The sequence below is a fragment of the Heloderma suspectum genome, chromosome 5 (genome assembly GCF_057233095.1).
Source record: "Heloderma suspectum isolate Gila_16-S chromosome 5, 16-S_ref, whole genome shotgun sequence".
Lineage (NCBI taxonomy): Eukaryota > Metazoa > Chordata > Lepidosauria > Squamata > Helodermatidae > Heloderma > Heloderma suspectum.
This window is the reverse complement of record NC_139462.1, coordinates 167,539,912-167,566,872: the sequence shown is the minus strand read 5'-3', so window position 1 is coordinate 167,566,872 and position 26,961 is coordinate 167,539,912. Positions and strand designations below refer to the sequence as shown.

The following is a 26,961-nucleotide window of genomic DNA, read 5'->3' as shown; positions in this document are numbered from 1 at the left end:
TGTAATGGTGTGAACAAACGCAAATAAGAGCAGCTGGTAGGTTTTCCATTTTTTCCACTCACACACCTACCTAAAAATGGCAACCTTTCCACCAAAGTGGAGTTTCAAAACCCTGCCAGAATGCTAATCCAAAAGCAAGTCAAAGGCAAATCAGGGAGTCACCTCCAATTAATTTCTCAGTTGGTGCCCAGATCTTCCTCCAAAGATTTAAGCATTCCCCTTCAATGAATTATCCCATTCATCAATTATCATTTTATTTTTAATTTAATTTATGGCACTAAAGTGGTGCACAATTCCATTGGGGAGGGCTTCAAAATGCTGAGTGAGTGATGGAAAGAGTGAGAGCTGGAATGTGGGGCAGACAGAGGCAGTAGATGAAAAAGCTCAAGTAATATTAGGAAGGAAAGCAGACTGGGAGGCTGGAATGAAGGAACTGCTCTACGGTTACTGGGGTTGTCTCTCTATGTGGTGGGGACTTGTGACTCCCTGCCCCCCCCAGCCCCCAGATCCCAACATATACACATAGGCACATACAGAAGAAGACACAAGCAGAGCACGCTAGGAATCCTCACACATATAGATACAGGTATAACAAAGATTCATTCCATGTCTTTCAGGAGGGATGTTACTGTAGTTTGAAATTTAGTTATTCATTCTTAAAGGACAAATTGGTAAGCACAATTCTCCAGAGTTTTGAACCCATTGTCTTTCCCCCCCACCCACCCCATCCCCGCACACACACAAATGTCATTCTGGTTCCAAATAGTTACTTGATGGAACAACATAAGGCATTTTACTATGGGTTCATCTATGGGCTAGACCAGCATTACCCAAGTGGACAAAGTTTGTCATGTATTTTCCATTTAGTGATGGTGGAGAGGTAAGGAATCTTAAACTATACTCAGCTGGAAATAAGCTTCAGTTCAGGGCTAAGTACCACATGGTACAAAGCACACAGTACCCTATAACATTTATTTATTATTAAAACAAAAAATATCCCACCCAGTTGCGTGGAGCAGATAATTTTCAAATCCAGGGCTTTATTTTGCCATGGAAATTTCCCATTTCATAAATTCATTAGTAACAATGAATGGATGCCAATTGGAAATATAATATTAGGCAAGCCTGGCAGTTTCAAAGTTGTAATACAGATTTTTCAGGTGGTTATCCCTAGAAAGTATGTGAGAAAATGCATATATGTAATTGAAATACATATATGTCTAAGTGTGAAATAGAACTAATAGGCAGCAACAGCAAAACTGAAAGCGCCCTAGCAACCTCAGTGGAAAAGCTGAACTCTGTGGAAACAGATGATGCATGATATGCTGAGGCTGGCAGCATATCATGCACGGTTCTCTGGGTTGCTAAAATTTAAATGACAGAATGATCTCAATTTAACATGATGTTAAGCCATTTAACATCACAATGATCCAAATATGCGCCCCAACCACAGATGCTGAAGAAGCAGAAGTAGATCAGTTCTGTGAGGATCTGCAGCACCTACTGGATAGTACGCCAAACAAAGATGTTATTTTCATTATAGGAGACTGGAATGCTAAGGTGGGTAGTCAAACGACACCTGGAATTACAGGCAAGCATGGTCTGGGAGAACAAAATGAAGCAGGACATAGGCTGATAGAATTTTGCCAAGACAACTCACTGTGCATAACAAACACTCTCTTCCAACAACCTAAGAGACGACTTTATACATGGACTTCACCAGACGGTCGACACCGAAATCAGACTGACTACATCCTTTGTAGTCAAAGGTGGCTGACGTCTATGCAGTTGGTAAAAACAAGACCTGGAGCTGACTGTAGTTCAGATCACGAACTTGTTATTGCACAATTTAGCATCAGACTAAAGAGAACAGGGAAGACCCACAGATCAGGCAGATATGAGCTCACTAATATTCCTCATGAATATGCAGTGGAGGTGAAGAATAGATTTAAGGAACTAGATTTAGTAGATAGGGTCCCAGAAGAACTATGGACAGAAGTTCGCAACATTGTTCAGGAGGCGGCAACAAAAAATGTCCCAAAGAAAAAGAAAACCAAGAAGGCAAGACGGCTGTCTGCTGAGACACTGGAAGTGGAAGCAGCCCAAGAAAGAAGGAAAGCAAAAGGCAACAGTGATAGGGGGAGATATGCCCAATTAAATGCAAAATTCCAGAGGTTAGCAGAAGAGATAACGAATTATTTTTAAACAAGCAATGCACAGAAGTGGAAGAAGATAATAGAATAGGAAGGACAAGAGACCTCTTCCAGAAAATTAGAAACATCGGAGGTAAATTCCACTCTATTCCAAGCAAAAATGGGTATGATCAAAAACAAAGATGGCAAGGACCTAACAGAAGCAGAAGAGATCAAGAAAAGGTGGCAAGAATATACGGAAGATCTGTATAGGAAGGATAATAATATCAGGGATAGATGTGACGGCGTGGTCAGTGAGCTAGAGCCAGACATCCTGAAGAGTGAGGTTGAATGGGCCTTAAGAAGCATTGCTAATAACAAGGCAGCAGGAGATGACGGTATCCCAGCTGAACTGTTTAAAATCTTGCAAGATGATGCTGTCAAGGTGATGCATGCCATATGCCAGCAAATTTGGAAAACACAAGAATGGCCATCAGATTATAAAAAATCAACTTATATCCCCATACCAAAAAAGGGAAGCACCAAAGAATGTTCAAACTATCAAACAGTGGCACTTATTTCACATGCCAGTAAGGTAATACAAGATAGACTCCAGCAATTCATGGAACGAGAATTTCCAGATGTACAAGCTGGGTTTAGAAAAGGCAGAGGAACTAGAGACCAAATTGCCAGTATCTGCTGGATAATGGAGAAAGCCAGGGAGTTTCAGAAAACATCTATTTCTGTTTTATTGACTATTCTAAAGCCTTTGACTGTGTGGATCATAACAAACTGTGGCAAGTTCTTGGTGGTATGGGGATACCAAGTCATCTTGTCTGCCTCCTGAGGAATCTGTATAACGACCAAGTAGCAACGGTAAGAACAGACCACGGAACAACGGACTGGTTTAAGATTGGGAAAGGAGTACGGCAGGGTTGTATACTCTCACCCTACCTATTCAACCTGTACGCAGAACACATCATGCGACGTGCTGGGCTTGATGAAGCCAAGGCTGGAGTTAAAATCGCTGGAAGAAACATTAACAATCTCAGATATGCAGATGATACCACTTTGATGACTGAAAGCGAGGAGGAGCTGAGGAACCTTATGATGAAGGTGAAAGAAGAAAGTGCAAAAGCTGGGTTGCAGTTCAACCTCAAAAAAACCAAGATTATGGCAACCAGCTTGATTGAGAACTGGCAAATAGAGGGAGAAAACGTGGAGGCAGTGACAGACTTTGTCTTTCTAGGCGCAAAGATTACTGCAGATGCTGACTGCAGCCAGGAAATCAGAAGGCGTTTACTTCTTGGGAGGAGAGCAATGACAAATCTTGATAAAATAGTGAAGAGCACAGACATCACACTGACAACAAAGGTCCGCATAGTTCAAGCAATGGTATTCCCCGTAGTAACCTATGGCTGCGAGAGCTGGACCATAAGGAAGGCTGAGCGAAGGAAGATAGATGCTTTTGAACTGTGGTGCTGGAGGAAAATTCTGAGAGTGCCTTGGACTGCAAGAACATCAAACCAGTCCATACTCCAGGAAATACAGCCAGACTGCTCACTTGAGGGAAGGATATTAAAGGCAAAACTGAAGTACTTTGGCCACATAATGAGAAGACAGGATACCCTGAAGAAGATGCTGATGCTAGGGAAAGTGGAAGGCCAAAGGAAGAGGGGCCGACCAAGGGCAAGATGGATGGATGTTATTCTGGAGGTGACAGACTCAACCTTGGGGGAGCTGGGGGTGGCGACGGCCGACAGGAAGCTCTGGTGTGGGCTGATCCATGAAGTCACGAAGAGTCGGAACCGACTGACCGAATAAACAACAACAACAGTTTTCAGTACCTTTGGGTTTTTTTTCTTAAATTGAAATGATGTAAGATAACATGCTATTATCTACATTTTTAAAGTATTCCAATAAAAATGTCTACACAAGGTAACACTGAAATCACATTAAGAGGGCAATCCTATGGTCGCCTAGACACTGTCTAGACAGCCATAGGATTTATCAGTTTCTGGAAGCTGAGGTCATCCAACCTTAGTTTCCAGAAACCGCAGTTCCCGCCCCCCCCCCCCCATAGTCGGCACAGTTCTTTCCACACCATTGTCATCTCCATGCTCGTAAACGGAGCATGGAGAGGGTGAAAGGGGTGCATTTCCAGGGGTGGGGAGAGGAGCAGATTGCTTCAGACAGCTTCCTTTCAGGTCTCTGGGCCCCTTCACTCCCCAAAGCCATGGCTAGCCACAAATGCAGGGTGGCTGGAGCACAGAAGAGAGGATTCCCTCTATGCTCCATCCGCCCTGCATAGGATAGTTGGCAGCCTCTGAGTTCAGATGCAGAGGACCATCTCAACAGGATTGCGCCCTAAGTGTGCTTTAATTTTCCCTCTTGAATATTTCAAGTCAAATAGATTCATAGAATCATAGAATAGCAGGGTTGAAAGGGGCCTATAAGACCATCAAGTCCAGCCCCATGTTCAATGCAGGAATTCAAGTCAAGAGCATCCCTGACAGATGACTGTCCAGCTTCATCTTGAATGCCTCCAGTGTGGGAGAGCCCACTACCTCCCTAAGTAATTGGTTCCATTGTTGTATTGCTCTTACAGTCAGGAAGTTTTTCCTGATGTTCAGCCAGAATCTGGCTTCCTGTAACCTGAGCCCATTATTCCGTGTCCTGCACTCTGGGATGATTGAGAAGAGATCCTGGCCTTCCTCTCTGTGACAACCTTTCAAGTACTTGAACAGCGCTATCATTATCTCCCCTCCGTCTTCTCTTCTCAAGACTAAATACTTGTGGTGTGTTGGGACAAAAAATAAACATGGGTACTTTATTTTAGTTTTGTTTACTATATACAAGTAAAATAAACATGCTAAATCCTATCTCTCTCTAAGCAAGGGTGGGTGACCCATGGTCCTCCAGCTGTTGTTAGGCTGCAACTCCAATCATCCCTCATGAGTGGCTCAGCTGGCTAGGGCTGATGAGAGATGCAGTCAGACAACATCTGGAGGGCCATAAATTGCCCACCCTGAAGTCTCAGAAAATTTTCTGATGCAAGTTACCCAATGAAAATTAGCCTAATTTGCATAAGGAAATTTTCCAGTTCAAAATTTTCCACAAACCCACATCACTACACCCAGTCTTCAAAATGTTTTCCCCAGGGTAGTTTGCAACATAATAAAATAAAGTATAATCTGTGAAAAAAATACAACTACGTATGTAATAAATAGAAGATGCACAAAAAAGTATCAAATCACTGTTCTCAGACAGAGTAAAAGCATTAAAAGCTCTGGGAAATAAAAGGTTTTCACCTGGTATCATAAAGCTAGCTAAGTACATACCAGGGTAGAGCATTACACAGACAGGACACCACCAAGAGGTCCCTTTTCTTGTGTTGCCACCTGATTCACCTCAGATGGTAGGAACACCTAGAGGAGGGTGTCAAAGACCTTAACACACCAGCAGACAGATATGGTGGCGTGATCCTTCAGATACTCTTCATCCCAAGCCATGTAGAGTTTTTCATGATAAGTACAAGCACCTAGAATTGTGCCCAGATAGAGACAGACAGCGCAGCTGCATAAACACCTGGGAAGATGCAATCCCGATGTCCGGTCCTCCCAATTACCAGCCTAGAATTTTCAATCTACTGAAGTCTATGGACAGTCTTAAAACAGTCCCCACTTTGCCATGGGGCTCATCCATGGCAAAAATGAATGGCTCTTCCTCTCTTAATAGTTGCTTCCGTGAACAAATCCCACAGGGCTGCCATCAGTTTGCACCATGAACTTTACCACAGATTGCACCAGATGTAATATATGAGCACTATAGAGATCTGCAACTGGAGGCCCCAGGGCCAAATCTGGCCCTCTGACAAATACCCAGAGGCCCTTCTAAAAGCAATAGAAATATGGGGATGGAGTGATGGCTTTGGCCATAGGACTTTATGCTAGTCCACTTTAGGGAATGGCAAGCTGAGTCTTAACCCCCCATCCCTTCCTTAAAGTGGCTCCCTGTAAAACTAGCTCCTATAAACTACAATTATTACGTTTTTTGAATGGAGTTGGGATCGACACTACCATGAATGTAGCATGTACAAAATATGTCAAGAAGACCTGCACTACTGTTAACTACCAAACTGAACTGGGCCCACTAGGGGCTTGCTAAATCTCATTTTTTGCTGCCTGCCGAGACCACAAAAACAATGTAGGCTTGAGCCCATGTGCTACACATGCACAATGGGCTGCATTAGGCTTTGCAGGTTACAAGTTGTGCAATTCTGGTCTAAGCTGTATTGATGACAGTGACTTTTCATTAGTATCAATTGATCAGTGGGCAAAGAAATACGTGGAAGAAATAATGAGAGTGTATAATGGTTTCTCTAAGAAGAGCGATCTTATTTTATTTCACATTTTTCTAAGGATTCAGTCAATGGTTAGCAAGACAGTGTTTAGTAAGGCTTATGATGAAGGACAAATTAACACCCTATACTTCATTAAACTATCTTGTCAATTAAACTTGCTAAAATTGCTATCACATTAATGCAATGGGATCGTTATTGCACATTAACTCAATTTTTCATGCTTATTAGACAAGCTATATCTTACGTGCCAGACTTTTTTCTGCTTTAAATAATCTAAACTAAATTCTTCTTTTTTTCATAGGATTTGTGTCTCAGTAAAAGTTTTTAAAAAGGTAAAGGTGTCCCCAACCAGTCGTGTCTGACTCTAGGGTGCGGTGCTCATCCCCGTTTCTAAGCCGAAGAGCCAGCGCTGTCCAAAGACGCTTCCGTGGTCATGTGGCTGGCATGACTGAACACCAAGGTGCACGGAACGCTGTTACCTTTCCCGCCGAGGCGGTACCTATTTATCTACTTGCAATTTCTTGCTTTCGAACTGCTAGGTTGGCAGAAGCTGGGACTGAAGACGGGAGCTCACTCCGTCACGCAGCACTCAGGTCTCAAACTGCTGAAAAGTTTTTACAGTATGCATTAAACAGTGAAGTATGGAAAATTTCAATAATTTAAGACTTAACCAAAACTGGGGGAGGTTTTTCCTGCAGAAAAGCTTCCCCTTGAGTGATCAGCCTGCGGATGGCGGGCAGACAGCAACATCTAGGGTGATGCTGTGATAGAGATACCTGACCAGGTATAAGGAAGAGTTCCATGTTCCTATGACAGACTTTTGGTCATCAAAATTTTAAAAAGCTTCAGTTTTTTTATTTCTTAAATTTAGATCGTAACAACTGAAAATAATTCATTCCATTTTGCTTGCAATCTCTGCTTGGCTTGGTCAGCATCTCTCTTGTAATATGTCTTAAACTTTCTCCCTTTAGGGAACCCTTTCCAGATCAGCTTGTCTGCCGAAGAACATCAGCACATTTGTCACAAAACTCCAGTGCATTGTTGGGAGTCCTGGGGAATCTTCTAGGATTCAATACAGTATATTGAATAATATACTGTAAACAAATTACAAGATTGCTCTATTCAGGTGGGTTGCTGCTGGCCAGAACTCTTGGGCCTCACCACCATTGCCCCACATGAACTAACTGTATTGTAGAACAGGCCAAACACATTCTCCTGCGGCTCCACATCATAGGGAAAGATCAGCAGCGCTGCACAAGCTGTCTTCAGTGGGAGTTTGTTGGCCATTACTGATTTCCAAGAAATATTTTAAATAACAACAATAACAGTAATAATATAGCAACAACAACTTCATTTAAGAACTCTTGAAAACAGAACTTGATAGCCAAAGAAGCAGAGAGGAAAATGCAAATGCCAGAGACATTTGGAGAGGGACACCATGTATAGATGTTTCTATATAACTAGTTCTATGATGACTCCGAGAGTTTTAGACTTAGTATTTTCAAACACCAGCACCCTACACTTAGTGGCAAAGTGCTACAAAAACTGGAGTCCCACGTGCCATTTTTTATATTTAAAAAATCACTGATGCATTTAGTAAGCTGAGGGAAGCAGCAAATGAACCTCAGCCACAAGCAGTGACTAAATGGAGCATGATTTTATTATTTATTAACTTCCTTTCATATTTCTCTATCAAGGAAGGCCTCTCTCACTATCAACATCAGCAAGAACATAAAGTAGATACATGCAGCTCATAAACTAAAGGTCAGAAATAGACCCATCCTAAGTCTGAGAGTTCAGCTTAGCATTTAATTTTTAAAACACAGAAAAAGGACTTGGTCCCTGCAAACCAGATCCGTTCCTAAATCAGATACCCCATTGAGTCTGCTGCTTATAAACAAAAAAAGTGTAGGCTCGCTTCAGCTTAGGCTCAGTGTAGGGTCAGGTTTTAGGCCTTATAGAGCAGCTCATAAACTAAAGCTCAGAAATAGACTCATCCCAAGTTTGAGAACTCAGCTTAGTATTTCATTTAAAAGCACACACACAAAAAGGACTCAGCCCTTACAAACCACATCCCTTCCTAAATCAGATACCCAGTGTCAGCCCCTTGCATCCCCCAGGGGAGCCTGAATCACATCCCTTCCCAAATCACCTACCCTTTGTCTGTAGTCTGCTCCAACTAGGGATGTACGAACGGCACTTACCTTTCGCGGATTATGTTGATGGGGGGGGGGGAGGCGCTCCGTCCCTCCCCCCGGAATCCTGGACGGGGGGGGAGGCGCTTCGTTCCCCCCCCCCCCGGAATCCTGGCCGGCCGGCTGTGCTCCGCAGGGATTCTGCTAAGCCGCCAGCCAGCTTCGCCAGCAGCCGGACATCCGGCCGCTGGCTAGCAGGCATGCAAATGGCGGCGGCCATAGCCGCCGCCGTTTGCGTCCCTGCAGTCAGCCGTGATAGGCTATGTAAATGTTTACGGACGCTATGCTGCGTTCCCCTTATTTTCGCCGTCTTAGTCTACGTAAATCTTGACGTAGACTAAGACGTGCTAAAATAAGGAATGCAAATGGCAGTGGCCGTGGCCGCCACCATTTGCGTACGCACGTTGTTGTTGTTGTTTTTAAGTCAGCTGTGATAGGCTACATAAACATTTATGTAGCCTATCACGGTTTTTTTTTTAAACTTAGCCGTGATAGGCTACATAAATCTTTACATAGCCTATCACGTTTTTGTTTTGTTTTTTTAACTGGAAATGGCAGCAGCCGGTCAGAAGACCGGCTGCTGCAGCTGCCGCCGCCGCCGCACTGCCGCCGGAGCCGCCGCCACTGCCAGGAAGATCCGCCCCAGGTAAGCCTCGTCCTGAGGGGGGGCGGGGGGGCAGACCGTTCCGCCACCGATTTCGGGGGGCCGAATGCGCTGGCATTTGGCCTCCCCGAGATCCGTGGTGGAATTCTCTGACATCCCTACCCTTGAGTCCTTAAGAATTGTCAATAAGCAGTTTTTTTTAAAATCCCCAAAGTAAATATTAGTATTCTTTATATGTGAAATATTTACTTTATTTTATTTTTATTTACAATATTTATATACCGCTCCTCATCAGAAGATTTCGGAGCAGTGAACAATATGATAAAAGAATAAAACAATGGTTAAAAGAGTTAAGAGTTAAAACATTTTTTTAAAAAGACAAATCCCAATGAAGTGGAGTTCAACAAACCACAGCTGGTCATGCAAGGCCTCTTGAAAGAACAATGTCTTCAGGAGGCGCCGGAAGGAACACAATGTTGGCGCCTGCCTGACCTCTAAAGGCAGGGAATTCCACAGGAAGGGGGCCACCACAGTGAAGGCTCTTCTCCTGGTGGACTCCAACCGGGCCATGGGTCCATGTGGAACCACTAGGAACATGCCCGCTGATGACCTCAGTGACCAGGCAGGTTGGTAGGGAAGGAGGCACTCTCTCAGGTATCCTGGTCCCAAGTTGTTTAGGGCTTTGTACAGTAGTACTAATACCTTAAACCTGGCCCGGTAGCGAATAGGCAGCCAGTGCAGTTCCCTCAGCAAAGGAGTTGCACGCTGAAAAGGGGCAGCTCCCGACTAGGGATGTACAAAAGTGACTTACCTTTCGCGGATTATGTTGATGGCGGGGGGGGGGGGAGGCGTTCCGTCCCTCCCCCCGGATTTCTGGCTGGGGGGGAGGCGCTCCGTTCCTCCCTCCCGGAATCCTCAAACGGCCGGCTGTGCTCCGCGGCAGCTCCGCGGAGCAGCCGGCCAGGCCCAGCCCGGCCTGGCCAGAGCCATCCGCAGCCGCATTTCCGGCCGCAGAGGGCTCTGGGTAAAAAAAAACAAAAACACGTACACAAATGACGGCGGCTATGGCCGCCGCCATTTGCATTCCTTCTTTTTACCGTCTTAATCTACGTAAATATTTCCGTAGACTATGACAGCGAAAATCAAGGGGAACGCAAATAGCGTAGCGGGCGCCATTTGCATCCGCTTTTGATTCCGCGTTTTAGGCTAAAACGGTGAATGAAAAAGGGACGCAAATAGCACCTGCTACGCTATTTACGTTCCCCTTGATTTTCACCGCCATAGTCTACGGAAATATTTACGTAGATTAAGACGGCCAAAAAGAAGGAACGCAAAGGAACGCCATAGCCGCCGCCATTTCCGTATGCGTGTTGTTGTTGTTTTAAACCCACCCCCAACCATGATAGGCTATGTAAAGATTTACGTAGCCTATCACGTCTTTTTTTTTTCCCCCCACAAGCCTGGAAATGGCAGCGGCAGCTGGTCAGAAGACCGGCCGCCGCCGCCCGGAAGATCCACCCCAGCTAAGTCTCGTCCCGGGGGGGATCTGTGCGGGGGCGGGGGGTGGCAGGCCGTTCCGCCACAGATTTCGGGGGGCCGAATGCACTGGCATTCGGCCTCACAGAGATCTGTGGCGGAATTCTCTGACATCCCTAGCTCCAACAACCCAATGAATACTGTCCTCTATTTGAGTTAGAAAATCTCCCAATAACTATTGTCCTCTCCCCTAAATAGATTATCTCCATTCCCAGGAAGCATAATTGACAACATTCCCACTCACTGGAAACTATGGCAGACCAGTAGTTCAGCCACAGCCTCCCTTACTTTTCAAACAAGGCCCTCAAATCCGATTGGCTGCAGCACAGTTGGGCCAAGCTAGCTAGAGCTATATAAGGAGGCAGGCATGCGAGGGAAGCAGCTCTCCAAGCATGAGGAGCCCCAGTCTCAGTCCCACTGACAAAGCATCAGCACACAAGCAAGTTAAGCAGCCCTGTGAGTTTAGGAACAGGGCAAGGAATCCAGCGCAATCAACTCTTCCCTCCCTTCTCATAGTAACTAAATGTAAATAAGTAACTGTAAATATAAACAAATAACTATAAAACATTCCTCACCTTCTCCTAGTAAACAACTCAGTTTTCCAGGTAAGCAAACCCAATAATAGCAATAATAATAATTTTAAAAAGTTATGAAGGTAGACAGCCAGCAGGGGCATGGGAGCTATCCAGTGTATTGCACGGAGCGCCACATGTACGACTATCTGCCAGCTAGATAGAAGTTAGGGGTGTATGCTCAGTGTAATGAGCTCTTGGCTCACGGGGAACAAGTTAATTCCCTTGAAGCCAAGGTTGCTGACCTGGAGAAGCTAATGGAGGCAGAGAGGTTGTTGAATGAGACCTAAAGGGACCTAGTATTAGTGTCCCAATCCTTGGGTGACAGCTAGTCTGCCATCTCAGAGAATGGGGGTCTTGGGGAAGGAGGGAGTCATTCTGAGGAAGAGGGAAATGATCCCTTAGAAGGGACCCATTCTTCAGAAGATGAGAAAATATCCTCTCATGCCAAGGATGTGCCTCCAGGGGGCAGAGGGCTTGTGGTAACGGGAGACAGCTGGGTTTGTGATGGGTGGTAGACTGCATGGTAAATTGCCTGCTTGGTGCAAAGATTGTGGATATCACGCACCATCTAGATAACTTTGTAGATAGTGCTGCGGTGGAGTCAGTGGTCTTGGTCCATGTTGGTACCAGTGATGTGTGGAAATGAAGTCATGAGGTCCTGGAAGCCAAATTTAGGTTACTAGGTTGAAGGTTGAAATCCAGGACCACCAAGGTGGCTTTCTCTGAAATGTTACCTGTTCTAATCACAGGACCAGCTAGGCATGCAAAGCTGAGGACTCCCAACATGTGGATGAGAGGAGGGGTTCAGATTTGTTGGGCACTAGAGAACATTTTGGGACAAGCCAGGCCTGTGCAGAAGGGATGGGCTCCACTAGAACCAAAATGGAACCAGACCGCTGATGCTAAACATGAAAAAGGTGGCAAAGCAGCTTTTAAACTTAATCCTGGGGGAAAGCTGACAGGAGCTGGGAAGCATGCAGTTCAGGTTGCATCGTCCCCAGGGGATGTAGATGAAAATGTTTCTGATTCAACAAATGTAGAAGGGAAGGAAATAAGCCATGAGCATATGGTGAAACATGATAACCAGTCAAACAGGCCTAAGTGCCACAGCAGAAGATGCACACACCAGAGACATCTGGGGAGGGACAGTGTATAGGTGTTTTTATGCAAATGCTAGAAGCCTCCAAGCCAAAATGGGAGTTGAACTGCCTGGTTTTAAAGGAGAACCGAGATACAGTGGCCATTACAGAAACCTGGTGGAATGGAGAGAACCAGCAGGATACGGTCATCTCTGGGTATAAATGCTATAAAAAGGCCAGGGAAAGGTGTACTGGAGGAGGTGTTGCTCTGTACATCAGAGACGGCATAGTGCCAAGCAGACTAGAAAATCTAAAAGAGGCAGACTTCTCCATAGAAGCATTGTGGGTGACAATACCAGGCTCCTACAACTAATTTAGTACTAAGAACATGCTATCATCCCCCCGACCAGAATGCTCAGGGTGATCTTGAGATGGAAAAAGAAATCAGGGAGCCCTCCGAAAACAAGGAAGTGTTGTAATCATGGGTGACTTCAATTACCCCCACAATGACTGGATAAATGCATGGTCCAGTCACAATACCTGTGCCTGAACGGATGTTTTCAGGAAGGAAGTCTGAGGAACTCAGGCAAATAGTGATGACAGACATTAAATTCTCAGCCTTATTGACAAATTGAAAGTCAATAAATCACTGGGCCCAGATAGTATACATCCTACAGTTCTTTAAAAACTCAAATATAGAATTGCTGATCTTCTAGGAAAATTATGTAACATGTCCCTAAGATCAGCCTCTGTACCAGAGGACTGGTGAATGGCCAATGTAATGCCAATTTTAAAAAAAAATTAAAAAAAGAAATTACAGGCCAGTTAGCTTAATGTCTGTTCTGAGTAAATTGGTTGAAAGCACTATTCCATGACTGCAAACTTAGCAGTCATGGACTAAGAGGAGAGGTCCTCTTATGGATCAGTAACTGGTTAAAGAACAGAAAGCAAAGAGTAGGAATAAATGGTAAATTCTCCCAATGGAAGGATGTAAACAGTGGGGTCCCACAGGGATCTGTATTGGGACCAGTGCTTTTCAACCTGTTCATAAATGATCTGGAATTAGGAGTGAACAATGAAGTGGCCAAGTCTGTTGACAACACCAAATTTAGGGAAGTTAAGACAAAAAGGGATTGTGAGGAGCTCCAAAAGGATCTCTCCAAACTGGGAGAACGGGCATCTAAATGGCAAATAAGCTTCAATGTAAGCAAGTATAGAGTGATGCACAATGGGGCCAAAAATCCCAACTTTTAAGCTGATGGGAGTTGAGCTAGCACTGACTGGCCAAGAAAGATCTTGGGGTTGTGGTGGACAGCTTGATGAAAATGTCAACCTAATGTAAGGTGGCTGTGAACAAGGCAAAATCCATGTTAGGTATAATCAGAAAAGGAATTGAAAATAAAACTGACAAGCTCACACTCCCCTTATACAAATCTTTGTGTGACCCCACTTAGAATACTTTGTACAGTTTTGGTCACCACAACTAAAAAGGATATTGTAGAGTTGGAAAAAGTTCATGAAAGGGCAACTAAAATGATCAAAGGGCTGGAGTAACTCCCCTATGAGGAAAGGTTATAACAGCTGGGATGTTTAGTTTAGAAAAAAGGCAAGTAAGGGGAGACAAGATAGAGGTGTACAAAATTATGCATGGTGTGGAGAACATGGATAGGGAGACATTTTTCTCCCTCTCTCATAATACTAGAACCTAGGTCATCCCATGAAGCTGACTGGTGGGAGATTCAGGACAGATAAAGTACTTCTTCACACAGCACATAGTCAAACTATGGAATTCACTTCCACAAGAGGTAGTAATGGCCACCAATTTGAATGGCTTTAAAAGGGGATTGGACAAATTCATGGAGGATAAGGCTATGGATAGCTACTAGTCCTGATGGCTATATGCTACCTTCAACTGATGTACATAGGCATATTGCCTATGATACTAATCAGAGCCAATATGACTACGTACACCAGCTGAAGAGGAAATATGGGCAGGAGGGTGCTGTTGCACTCATGCCTTGCTTGTGGGTTTCCCATTGACAGCTGTGTGAACAGAATGCCGGATTAGATGGACCCTTGGTGTGATCCAGCATGGCTCTTCTTATGTTCTTAACCAACTGATTTCTTCACAGGGCCTGCCCTGCCATTAGGTAGAGTGAAGTACTTGCTTCAGACAGCAGATGCTGAAGGACAGGGAGGGAACCATGGTGAGGTGTTGAAGGACAGAGCTGTGTATGCTACTCAGCTTGCTCTCTGTTCCCTAAGCTAGTTTGCTGTCCTCAGGTGCAATGAAGGATGCTGTTCCACTGCTAGTGTGGAAGTAAGATCAACTGCCAGTCCAGTCTAGTCAGCTTCTCTACATGGAATGGGGGGCACCATCTTGTCCTTCACCTCAGACAGCAAAATAGAACTGTGATACATTAGGGGCATGCTGTGCCAGGCAATACTTTTGTTTGGAGTTTTAACATTATTTTGCTTGCTGCATCCAGAATGTATATTTACAACGAGGCTGTATATAATGGACTGGATCCAGACTAAGCAGTTGAACATAGATCTCACTCAAATCAATGGGACCAGTTAACTTTATTTTGTTTAACAAACTTTCTTTCCATAACTACTTTGATGTTTTAACTACTTAAGTGTTTACATGCAAAACACAAGGCATACACTTTGGATATAAAGTAAGGGATGCTGAGATATGAGTCTTTTGAAGCTACAGGTCACAGACATGCTTTTGTTCACAACCACATAGAAGAAAAATCCAGAAACTTAAAATGAGTATTTTTGACAAAGCATGGGGCAACAATTTGGCAACACAAGGGAGTCCTTATGTAACTTTCTTTTCATGAACACAGGAAATGAGATATTCAGGGGACAGATCGGAACTCAGTGGTAGAGCACTTGCTTTACATGCAGAAGGTCCCAGGAATAATCCGTAGCCTCTCCAGGTAAGGTTGGGAAAGACCATACTCTGCAGCCTGCTCCCAGTCAATGTAGACAATACTTGGATGGATCAATAGTCTGACTTGACTTAAGGCAGCGTCCTATGGTCCAAATTCTGTCAACCAACTGCAGAGTAGTCCTAAGTCTTGCTTTTTTCAAACATAATGCTTGAAATAAATTGTGCTAGTCTCTGTGCCTGGACACACCATTCTACACTGTGCTATGCTACAGTACAGGTAGTTTACTCCAGCGCTGCAGGAAGATATGTCTCTGTAAAAGTTTACAAAAGGAGTGTAAATATGAGAAGAGACCTAGGTCTGCATCTTCACAAAATTCACTGGGTGTCCTTGGATTTATCCCTTTCTCTCAGATGAATCTACGTAAGAGAATTTTGTAGGGTTGGCGGAGAATTTCTTCCCGAAACTTCGGGGGGCCAAGCGCCAACGTGTTCGGCCCCCCGAACAAGTTTCGGGGAGAAATTCTCCGCACCCCCCCCGCCCCCAGCCCGGGACGGGACTTACCTTTCCCGAATGTCCCTCCCGGCGGCGGGTCCCGGCGGCAGTTCGTCGGGTCTTCGTCAGGGGCTGGGGCAGCAGCCGATCTTTCGACCGGCTGCCACCACCGCCATTCCAATAAAACTAAAAAAAAAAAAACGCCCCCGTGATAGGCTACATGACAATTAACGTAGCCTATCATGGCTAGATTTGCAAAGTCAGCCGTGATAGGCTACGTAAATCGTCACATAGCCTATCACGGGTGACTTTAAAAAAAAAAAAGCGCGTACGGATAATGGCGGCCCCCATAGGGAGCCGCCATTCCCGTTCCTTATTTGGTCGCTGTAGTCTACGTAAAGATTAGGTAGACTACGGTGAAAATAAGGGCAACGCTATTTGCGTTGCCCTTATTTTCGCCGTAGTCTACGTAAAGATTTACGTAGACTACAGCGACCAAATAAGGAACGCGAGTGGCGGCTCCCTATGGGGGCAGCCATTTGCATACGCGCTTTTTTTTTTTTAAGTCACCCGTGATAGGCTATGTAAATCGTCACGTAGCCTATCACGGCTGACTTTGCAGATCTAGCCGTCATAGGCTACGTTAATCGTCACGTAGCCTATCACGGGGGCATTTTTTTTTTAACTTTTTATTTCGCGGCCGGGCGAGGCGCCTCCCCCCCGGCCTGAATTTTGGCCGGGCGAGGCGGGAAGCCTCCCCCCCTGGCCTGAACTTCGGGGGGAGAGCAGCGAAGCGCCTCCCCCCCACCGCGAAAAGCTGCGAGACCAGGTAAGTGGGTTTCGTGCACCCCTAGAATTTTGGTAAGGTGCGCCGAGAAAGAGGAGGAAAACCATGCATGCTACACAGAGCTCCTTGGAGAAGGACAGGATAATAAAGTATATGAGGATTCATTATGCTGCTAAATTAGCAGTGAGGGCTCTCATTAGCAGTGTTTAAAATCTGTTTATCAAGTTGTAAACGAAAGAAAATAAAGGAAAATGTTCATACTCTGAGATATAGTGCATAAATTTGTATTTCTAGCTCAGTATATTTGAAGCAGCATCTCTTCCCTCTCTCTCTAACCTTTGCAGGTTTGATCTTTAGCACATGAGCAACATAACCTTAACATAAATTAGGTGTACCCATGGAAATCAATGGCACACCCAACTTTGCACAAGATTGATTGTAGCCTAAACCTACAGGTCTCTTAAATCCATTCACTCATGAGTTTCCATCCTCCCACTACAAGTCAACTATTGGACCAGTCCTATCCTCAACCTAGAAAGCTGGAAAGCGTTGGATGGATCTATGTAGCAGCTAAAAATTACACGCATGGTTTACTCAGAGAAGTGAGTCCTACCAAGTTTAATAGGAACTTACACTCAGGTAACTCAGGTTAGGATCTATAGATCTCAATATGGATCTTAAATGCGAGTAAGTCTGAGAGCGGAGGACAGGAAGGCCTGGCGTGCTATGGTCCATGGGGTCACGAAGAGTCGGACACGACTCAACGACTGAACGACAACAAGTCTGATCCTCCAGATTTGAATCAGGATGACAAATTATTTGTTACTTCACAACAGTTTCACCTTCTTTTACACTGTTTACATTAACAACTGTATTTCTGTGTACACGGTGACTTGCATTTATCTTATAGCACTCAAATAAAGACACTCCTAAATCTTTCAAATGCTTAGAAGACATATCCACTTATAGAAGTTAGTTACTTGAAACTGAGTGGAAGTGAGAGCAAACGGTGTGTGCGTGTGTGTGAGTGTTTGTTTATATTAAATGGGTGGTTTCGGGGGCGTTTTTCTCGCCATCTGAGGTCCATGCGCTGGGAGAAGGTAGTTAATGGTCACAACTGATAAGCATACGAATAACTTTAGTCACCGCTGGTGGGGAGAGATTTTCCGACTCACCCCTCCTCCCCTTTGAGAGTTCTAGGAAGAAAGTTATCCACTGCATCCAACCCGCGACACATTTGCTTATAGTAAAACAACGGAGGATGCTGACTTGCAACAGAGGGAGAAGCAGACTGCAGAAGGGCAGCGAAGGGCAGGCAAAAAGAAGCCTTCAAAGCCCAGCAAGGCGAGGAAGGGCTTCCGCAGTTCGGAAGGCTACCCCAAGCAGGACCACCAAGAACAAAGAAGTGGCCCTGGGCCGGTGCAGTTCTGCATTCCACCAAAAGGCACACACACCCGCCTCAGGAGCCGAGGTGCCTCCTCGGAAAGAAAGCAGAAAGAAACTCAGACCGCCAACCCGCGAAAGGGGGCGGAGAGCTGCTGGGGGGCCCTTTTCCACACAGCGCCCGTCAGCCAGCTCATGCACCCTGCAAGAAACGGTTAGACAGCATTCAGGCGCGCCGCCGTTATTACGAAAGGAAAGCGGGGGGAAAAAACACAGCCCAGCCAGTTTGCTTTTTTTTTACCCTCTTCCTCCTCCTCCATCTCCATCCCGCCGCCTTCGCAGCTGGCGTTGCCGGCCACCGGGCACGTCTCCCTGGCTCAGAGCGAGGCGCTTTGCCGCGGCGGGCCGCTCTGGCCCGGGCTGGTTCGCCGGTGCCGCCCGACCGCCGAAGCTTTGATAAATGGCTGCAGGTGGAATTATAGCCCGGGGGTTCGCACTGTCGAGCCGCGCCGCACACGCCCCGGCGCTGGCTCCGCCTACCCGGCTCGCTGTGGCGGGAGGCGAGAGCCGCTGCCGCCGCTCCAGTTGCGTGGCGGGCTATAAATACCTCGCGCGACGACGCTGCGGAGCTCCTGCGTGCCGCCTCAGGGGTTATGGTAAGGGGGCTGCAGGGCGAAGGAAGCAGGATACACACGGGTTTATGGGGTACCACCCGCATTTATGCAGAGAGAGAGACTGGTAACAGCGTATAAAATATATATATAAGCTAAATGGCCTCATCAGTAGCTGTGCTGTTAAATGGGTATCAGGAATGGCAATTTGGAAAGCCTGGAGATGAAAGTTCCTTAGGAGAAAAAACAGAGGCATGATTGGCGTAACGCTTGCGAAGTGTCTTCCAGATGAAGGCCATTTGGACTAAGAGTTCTAAGTCTATATATCCAGAAATGTTCCCTTTTGTCAAGCATATCAGGGCCTTTTGTTTGTTCTATGGGAACCACCTGTAAATCTGGGAGACTGTGTGCAGGAGAGTTGAAATGTCTTGCAACAGGCTGCCGCAGTTTTTTGGTAAGAACTGCAGATTTGTGGTTCCGGAATGTTGTTCTTAGGCCTGTTGTAGTTTTCCCTACATATTGCAGATGACATCCAGTTTTGTTTTTTTTTACATTCAATTAAACCGCATAAGTAGAAGTGAATGTTAATGATTGGCTAATGCAATAAGTTTTGTTAATAATTGTGCTTCTGAAAAAAGTGGTTTCTTGGAGGTAAACTGCAGGTAATGCAACCTGTTGATTTACAAGGGCATGATCCTGGGTTGCAAATATCTTGCTTAAGTGCAGCTTAAGGTAACAATTTACACAGATTGGGTGGTTTTCTGAATGTGATGCATGGTGGAGAATTAATGGCTTCTGTTAAATGAGCACAATAGGATATAATAGGGTAACTGTCTTTAATTATCTTGTGGTAATTAATTAGGGGCAGCGGGGTGGTAGTCCACAACAAATGAAATGCGATTTTCTTTCAAGGGGTCAGCCTTTGCTTCATAAAAAAGGGTATCCCTGGATATTACTGACGCCTGATGTTGTAGTCAATAATGTGACTAGGGCATGTACATTGCTGGAGATGTTCTTTAAGACATAATTCATAAAACCAGCTGATAAGGAGGAGCTGCTGTTGTGATGAAGACGAATCATACCTCTGTTTTTTCTCCTAAGGAATATCCATCTCCAGGCATTCCAAATTGCCATTCCTGATACCCATTTAACAGCATAGTGTTATAGGCATAGGGCAGAAGCTGAAATGTTAAGCTTAAAATGTATGTTGTAATACTCTGTTGTCAGTCTTTCTATTTTTCTTATACATTTTACCTTAAGACTGACAGCTTCCACAGCAGATCCAGAGCCTCCCTGTTGTGCCACTTTACACCAACTTTCTCTCTCTCTCTCTCTCTCTCTATATATATATATACACATACACATTGTGGGTAGGGGCTGCAAATAGGGTAAATTGCATTGCATGGAGCTGTGAGGTTTTCCTCACATGTTATATATCTGAGGGAGAGGAAAAGAATGATATATTTCACTTTAGGATGCTTCCATCTTAAACTTACTTTCTCAGAAAGTAAGGAGAGAAACAATGGAGGTGCACCAAATTGTGTATGGTGTAGAAAAAGTGGATAGTGAAACATTTCCCCCTGTCTCTAGGACCCAATGAGGTCATCCCATGAAGCTGAATGGTGGAAGATTCAGGCAGATAAAAGGAAAGACTTCACACAGTGCATAGTTAAACTATGGCATTTGCTACCACAAGATGTAGTGATAGCCACCAATTTGGATTACTTTAAAAAGGGATTCGACACATTCATGGAAGAGAAGGTTATCAGGGGCTACTAGCCCTGATAGCTATATGTTCCCTCCAGTACTGGAATGGTTGTAAACAGTGAGGTTAGAGGGCACTGAAATGCAGTTAATCCTATTGATATTTATAGAGTTATCTTTGGAGGAAGTATGGTTGGGATTGCAGCCTTATTTTAATTTCTAATTTATGGTTCACGGTGCAATCCTATGCTTGAGTTACACTGGCTGAGGGAATATAGGATTTAGTGGAAACCCTCCTATACTGGCAGAACTTGAGATACACTTCTAGCTGATAGATACAGCAAGTGGAACCATTCTGCCAACAAATATATGCTAGCAGAACAGCTGCAATGGGATGAAGTTGTGGGCAGGATGTGGCAAACGCCAGGGAGGATCACACATTGCATTCTGTTTCCATGGCCATACCCCTGTCAGTGTCAGAACTTCACACCACCCCCAGACTTTACAGTAGTCCCCATGTCAACAACCTTCCCACCTATGTTGCCAGCACAGATCTATTGTATAACTTAGCACACAATCACAGTATACCACCACCCACATATCAACAAGGGCTGCGCTAAAGCTTCAGCCCAGCCTTTCTTCAGGACATTTGGGGGAGGGATACAAGAAATGGTGAAAACCCTCCCGAAGATTGGGAGGAGGACATTTGGTGGAGAGGTAGATATTTGAGTGGGATGTTCTAGTACTAAAATGGTAATATACAAAGCAACAGAGGGTGTTTTTTTAAAAATTTACCCCCACCATTTTATACCTTAAAAGCCAGCCAGGGCTTTTCTGAGGGCTTGACAGCAGCCTGGCAGCTGCACCTTTTCAAAACAGGGCTGCAGAAAGATGGTACATGATCCCTATAGAAGGAAAAAGCCCCCAGACCACCTCGGATATTACTGTAAATACTACACCTCACACACCCAAAAGTTGAATGACTTTTTCTCCCCAACCTCCCACCCTAAATATTCACAAATTTCCACCACCCTCTCCCCTGTTGGGGAAAAGGTCCTACGAAGGTGTGGGGAAACTTCGACCTGTTTCAGATGTGTACTCCATACAGGGAGACTACAACTCAGATGAGAGGGTGGCCAGCATCAGACTATAAGTTTCAGGCACAATGTCATGCACACTTAAAGCTATATTAGAGAATATATAATATCTACTCTAACTGTGCATTCCATCTGTATATCTTGTTAATGCACACTAAGAATTCTAACAGTTTGGTGAGACAGGACTTCCTTTTGCAGAAGCCAAGCTGATTCTTGTTCAGCAAGGCTTGTTCTATATGTTTGATAGTCCTTGTTTTAATCATGCTTTCCACCCATTTATGCACGATGGGCATTAGGTTAACAGGTCTGTCATTTCACAAGTGCTAAAGCACTAGTATGCTAGAGGCACAAGTGTCTTTTCTGTGGCATGGAGCGCGATTCACCAGCTTAGGCTGGTACTTCAGCTATGACCCTACCTGGATAGAGACAGTATGGCCTCAGAGATCCATGCCCTTGTAACATCCTGGTTAGATTACTGCAATGTGTTGCATATGCAGCTGCCCTTGAAGATGGTTCAGAAACTTCAGTTAGTACAAAATACATCAGCTAAGGTACTAACTGGAACTAGGCACTATGACCATATTACACCAGTATTGTATCATCTTCATTGGCTCCCAGTTCGTTTTCATTTTTTGTTGTTTTTAAACTTCCTGCAAATAGAAAACTAACATATCAGGGAGAAAGCTTCTAGCCCAGCCCTTCACCTGGCTGGCTTTTTATTTCACTGGAGTTGTTATCATAATAGGTCAAATTATGTGGTATCCCATCTGCAGACCATAATACTGTGGACCATTATAGTGCCTCAGTGTACTCCTACCTTATTGTGCTGTATGTGTAGACCAGATCTTTTCCACTTCAAGGAAAAAAAATATTTAAAGTCCAAATCTTTGTACAGCCATTCCTCAGTCAAATATAAATTGAGGTTTATACTTCTAATCTCCTGTCACAGATTGGAAACAGATTGAACTGGAGTTATTTGCCCAAGATGGCCATCTAATGCTATTTTCCTCACATAGCAATGTAGCTAGGGCACTCTGTGAGCATGCTAGAATTGCTCAAAGCTCAAATCTTTTTTCCCAAGTTACTCAAACAAATAATCAGGAGGGGGCAGTTTACATTCCACACTTTTGTGAGTGGGTGTAGAAGAAACAAGTGTAACATTATTTTCATGGATGTTTGTAGCATTTACAGCTAAATTAGTAGGCATAGTATTCTCGCAACAACTTCAATAAGGCCCTCTGGAAAGAAAAGAAAATATCCAAGAGTGTAATTGCAGCTGAGTGATTGAAAACATACACAGCACAGGTCCTTCATCACCAGGGACGAAAACTTGCCTTTAAATTAATCCCAGATGAGACATTCTACCTCCCTTTGAGTTAGGTTGTAACTGCCTCAGGAAAGTGCATGAAGCACCATCCTTCAGTATAACCGATGCTGTTTTTTCTCCCTAAACCAGCTAAAACACATTCTGGATTATGGATATTTCTCTTTTCTTAACAGAGAAAGGGGTTGAGGATTTCATGGCATTGGGAGAAAAGCAAACTGATCCATGGTGGAATGCCCCTTGTTAACAGTTTCTTATTCCAAACTGCTATTAGTTCTGCCAGACTGATTCATTGAATAATTCTGCATTCCTTTTTTTTTTTAACTTCCTCCTTCATTTCTCTGAGCTGCCCTTACTTGACACTTTTTGCTAATCCTTTATAACAAGCAGAGGCCCAAGTTGTTTTGGTGTTGGAATAATATTAGTGCTCGATTGTCACAGGTTAACAGTATGGCCCAGTAATAATAAACCAGGAGTGGGCAACTTGTGGCCCTCCAAATGTTTTGGCCTGTAACTCCCATCAGCCCTAGCCAGCATGGGCAATGGTAAGGGATGATGGGAATTGTAGGCCAAAACAGCTGGAGGACCACAAGTTGCCTACCCTGCAATAGTCCATGGTTTATTCTTGCATGCATATGCCATGGCAAATCTTGGGCTTACACACTCCCCCTCTTTTTCCCACCCCTTCCATCAACTGGTGTGTGGTGTTTGTTTGTTTGTTTAGCAAACCAGTATGGGAAGCTGTGGTTGGTGCAAACTATATTCTGGTTTGTAGAACAAACTACTGTTTGCACAAATCAATGTTTCCTGTATTTGGATGAAACATAAAACTGCACCTTGTTGCAAGCTGCAAATGGAAGCATCTAACCTCCCCTCATGAGCGCAGGATTGCGGGCAGTTACGAGGCCATGGCTTGCTATAGTTCATACACATAATGAGAAACCATTATACTTTTTTTTTTTAATTCCTTAGTTCCCTAGTGCTCAGCCTCTATCAACCTCACAAAGCATATAGTGTCTCCTGTCCCTATTCCATGTGAGATGTATCATCATTTTCTTCCTGCCATCCCTGTTCTCCCAGATGTCTGCTCCATTCCATCAGACACAGGCCTAGCACCCCTGCAGCATATCACCCCTACTGTGCTTAGACTCTATATGGCTATTTCTCTTTGCCAAGCCAACTTTGCAGTTCCCTCATAGTAGTTGCCTCCAACATTCCACTATCCTCCTCAGCAGTAAGAATGTTGTGAACTTAACATACATAATTTCCAGTAGGTGTAGCAGACAATGCAGAGAAAGTGGTAACATCCAGCTAATGGCCTTGGGAGTAAAAGATGGATCCTAAACAATGATGATGATAATGCTGGTGGGCATTACCTATTTGTAAAATGTGAAGGAATTACACAGCATGAGGGCATTCACAAATTACTATATTTTGCTTACAGGAGATAAAAAATAAGACTGACTGATGTTAGGGGGTTGGACTTGATGGTCTTATAGGCTCCTTCCAACCCTACTATTCTATGTTTTAATGATGTTTTGGATATAAAAGACACACTCTGAATAGGATGTACAAAAACATTGTTTTAAAAAAGTGACTGGGCACTTTTAAAGTATAATTTTTAAAAAATTATAAATTTTTGGAATAATTTTTTTAAAGTCAAGTAAATTTTAAAAAGTGAAGTTCTGTACCCAAAAGAAAAGATAATTCAAATGTAAACATCATTGTTGTACTATTTTATTACAGAGTGGGAAAATACTGGTATGCTTTAGTGAAGGTTATAGGGGGGGAAATGAAAAGAAGAAAAGCATGCCATACTAGCCCGTAGGGGGGCTATTGCAGGTCCGATGTCTTATAGGTTGAATGTTTCTGACCTCTCTTATAGTTCTTTCTAAGCAATTGGACACATTTTTTTCTTACATGCTAGTATGTAGCCCAGTGGCCTTTACTCACAAACAGTTGCTACCTTCTTAAAATAATTAAAAACAGACTGGCTCCACAATGTGGAATGGTAATAAGGAAATAACTAACAGTTCCAATCTTGCTAACTGATTAATCCTTTATGATTTCACGTTTTCTTTCCAAGTCACTCTACATAATTCTTGTGTGAAGCTGCTTTTTATATAGAACTATAGTCCGTCATAATGATTCTCTTGGGTGTCTATTTTTTATTTTAATGTTGCTAACTACATTGGGTTATTTTACAAGGTACGCCAAGGTATACATTAAAAAAAAAATAACCATGCATGACTAAACCACTCAAAGGGCAAATGGGGCATTCCCCCAAGGGGGTGATACCATTTGCCTAGGCCAGGGGTTCTCGACCTTTTTGTATCAGAGAACACACTTGGAATTTTGAGAATGTCGTGGTGTTCTCACAAAATGGCTGTCATGGGGGCAGCTTGCCCTTTTATAAAATGGCTGCCATGGAGGGCATGGCCAGCCACAAAACACTCATTTCTCAGAAGGCGAAGTTGTAAGACTAAAAGAAAAGCAGTTTGCCTAAGAACCTATTAAAGGCAGAGGTGGGGTCTGAACTCTAAAACAAAACTATCTTGAACCCAAATACAGATAGTGCTGGAGGACAGCACTTCACTTTGCAGAATGCCAGTCTACCGTTTGTTTGTTTTTAAGTGTAAATAAAAGAAATCTTAGGGCGCAATCCTAACTAGATAGGTGGCCGCCTCCAAACTTGGAGATGACCACCTATCCTAAGCAAGGCAGGAGAGCCACAGAGGGGATTGTTCCCTCTGCACCTCTCCTGCCTTGATGTTATTTGCTAGACAGCCGTTTTTGGCTGACTAGTGGGGCGGGGGGGCGACCAGGAGAGGAAACTGCCGTACAATGCATTGGATGTGTCGTACACACAGCTCCACTGTCCCTGCCCCGGAACAGCCACAGCCCCTTTCAGTCGCTCCGCACTCCTATTGCAAGCGCGGAGGATGGGGCTTCTCCACGCTGCCTCAGAGGCAGCGCGGACAAGAGGGGCGGGTGGTTTTCCGGGAACTGACCTCGGAACACGGACTCCGAGGTCGGTTCCAGGAAATGAGTATATCCTATGGCCCACTACAGAGTGTCTAGCGGGCCATAGGACTGCTCTCTTAAGAAATCAGATCAAAATCAGGAAGGGCAGGGACCCTGGTGGGTGCCAAGTGAGGCACATTAGTGCCTACAGGCACCACGTTGGAGAACCCAGGCCTAGGCAACTGACGAGCTCCCATGATTATTGCCTATTTCAGATGTGCAGTTCCATCCTTCACTATTACTTTAGCCGTACAGTTGGATTCAGAAGGAGGGGGGAACATGATTTCAGTTCAGGACTTAATATGAATCATGATTTTTCAGGGCAGGGCTGAGACTCAGAACTCATTTCCAGTGAAATAATATCTGAAACAATAGTGAAGAGGCTCAGATGTTTCATAAGGCAGTACAGGACCAGGAAAACATGGAGCATCTTTGCTGGTCCCAGGCATTCCATCCCCCCAATCTCACTTTGGAACTGAAAGACCCAGGAAAAGTGTGGGTGTATGGAGGGTAAGTTGGAAGCAAGCACAATTTGTGACATTGCACAACATCATGACTGATCACGGAGCACATCAGATAAGGCATCAGCCTTAGCTTCCAATTTCATGGCTTTGTGGAGTTTGGATCAACATGAGATCCTTATCGTCTGGTCTTTTAAACTAGCAGGTTTTTTGATGATTGAATTTCCTTGGTTTTTGAAAAGCAAATGTCTCCCTAAGATAGGTGTGTGTGTGTTTATACACACAGAGAGAGAGAGAGAGAGACCACTCTGTCTGCCTGTCTCTGTCTTTCTTTCTGTGTGTCTTTGCAAGAGGTACAGTACTTCTGAACATTGAGGTCCTATCTCTAATAGGAATATAAGAGCCATGCTGGATAAGACCAAAGGTCTGGCATTCTGTTCACATGGTGGCCAATCAGCTGCCCACGAGGAACTCCCAAGCAGGACATGAGTGCAACAGCAGCCTCCAACCTATGTTCCCCAGTAACTGGTGTAAATAGGCACACTGACTCTGATAGTGATGATAGCTATGGCCATCATGACTAGTAGCCCTTGATACACTGATCCTCCATGAATGTGCCCCTTTTAAAGCCATCCAAATTAGTGGCCATCACTACATCTTGTGGCAGCGAATTCCATAGTTTGACTATGCG

At 44.4% G+C, this 26,961-nt stretch overlaps 1 protein-coding gene across 6 annotated transcripts in view; it reads right to left on the bottom strand.

Moving 5' to 3' along the window:
- Positions 1 to 18,601, bottom strand: part of GADL1 (GAD like acidic amino acid decarboxylase 1) — a 131,087-nt gene extending 112,486 nt beyond the window's left edge. For 4 of the 6 annotated variants that reach the window (XM_084858275.1, XM_084858274.1, XM_084858278.1 and 1 more), the window contains exons 1-2: positions 18,351 to 18,601; positions 15,949 to 16,065 (exon numbers count right to left, since the gene is read on the bottom strand). In XM_084858275.1, coding sequence (XP_084714401.1) covers positions 15,949 to 16,065; positions 18,351 to 18,375 — 142 coding nt within the window. In that variant the 5' untranslated portion in view covers positions 18,376 to 18,601. The remainder of the gene's footprint in view (positions 1 to 15,948; positions 16,066 to 18,350) is intronic. The other 2 variants (XM_084858280.1, XM_084858276.1) reach the window with 1 other exon arrangement.
- Positions 18,602 to 26,961: the final 8,360 nt, after the last annotated feature.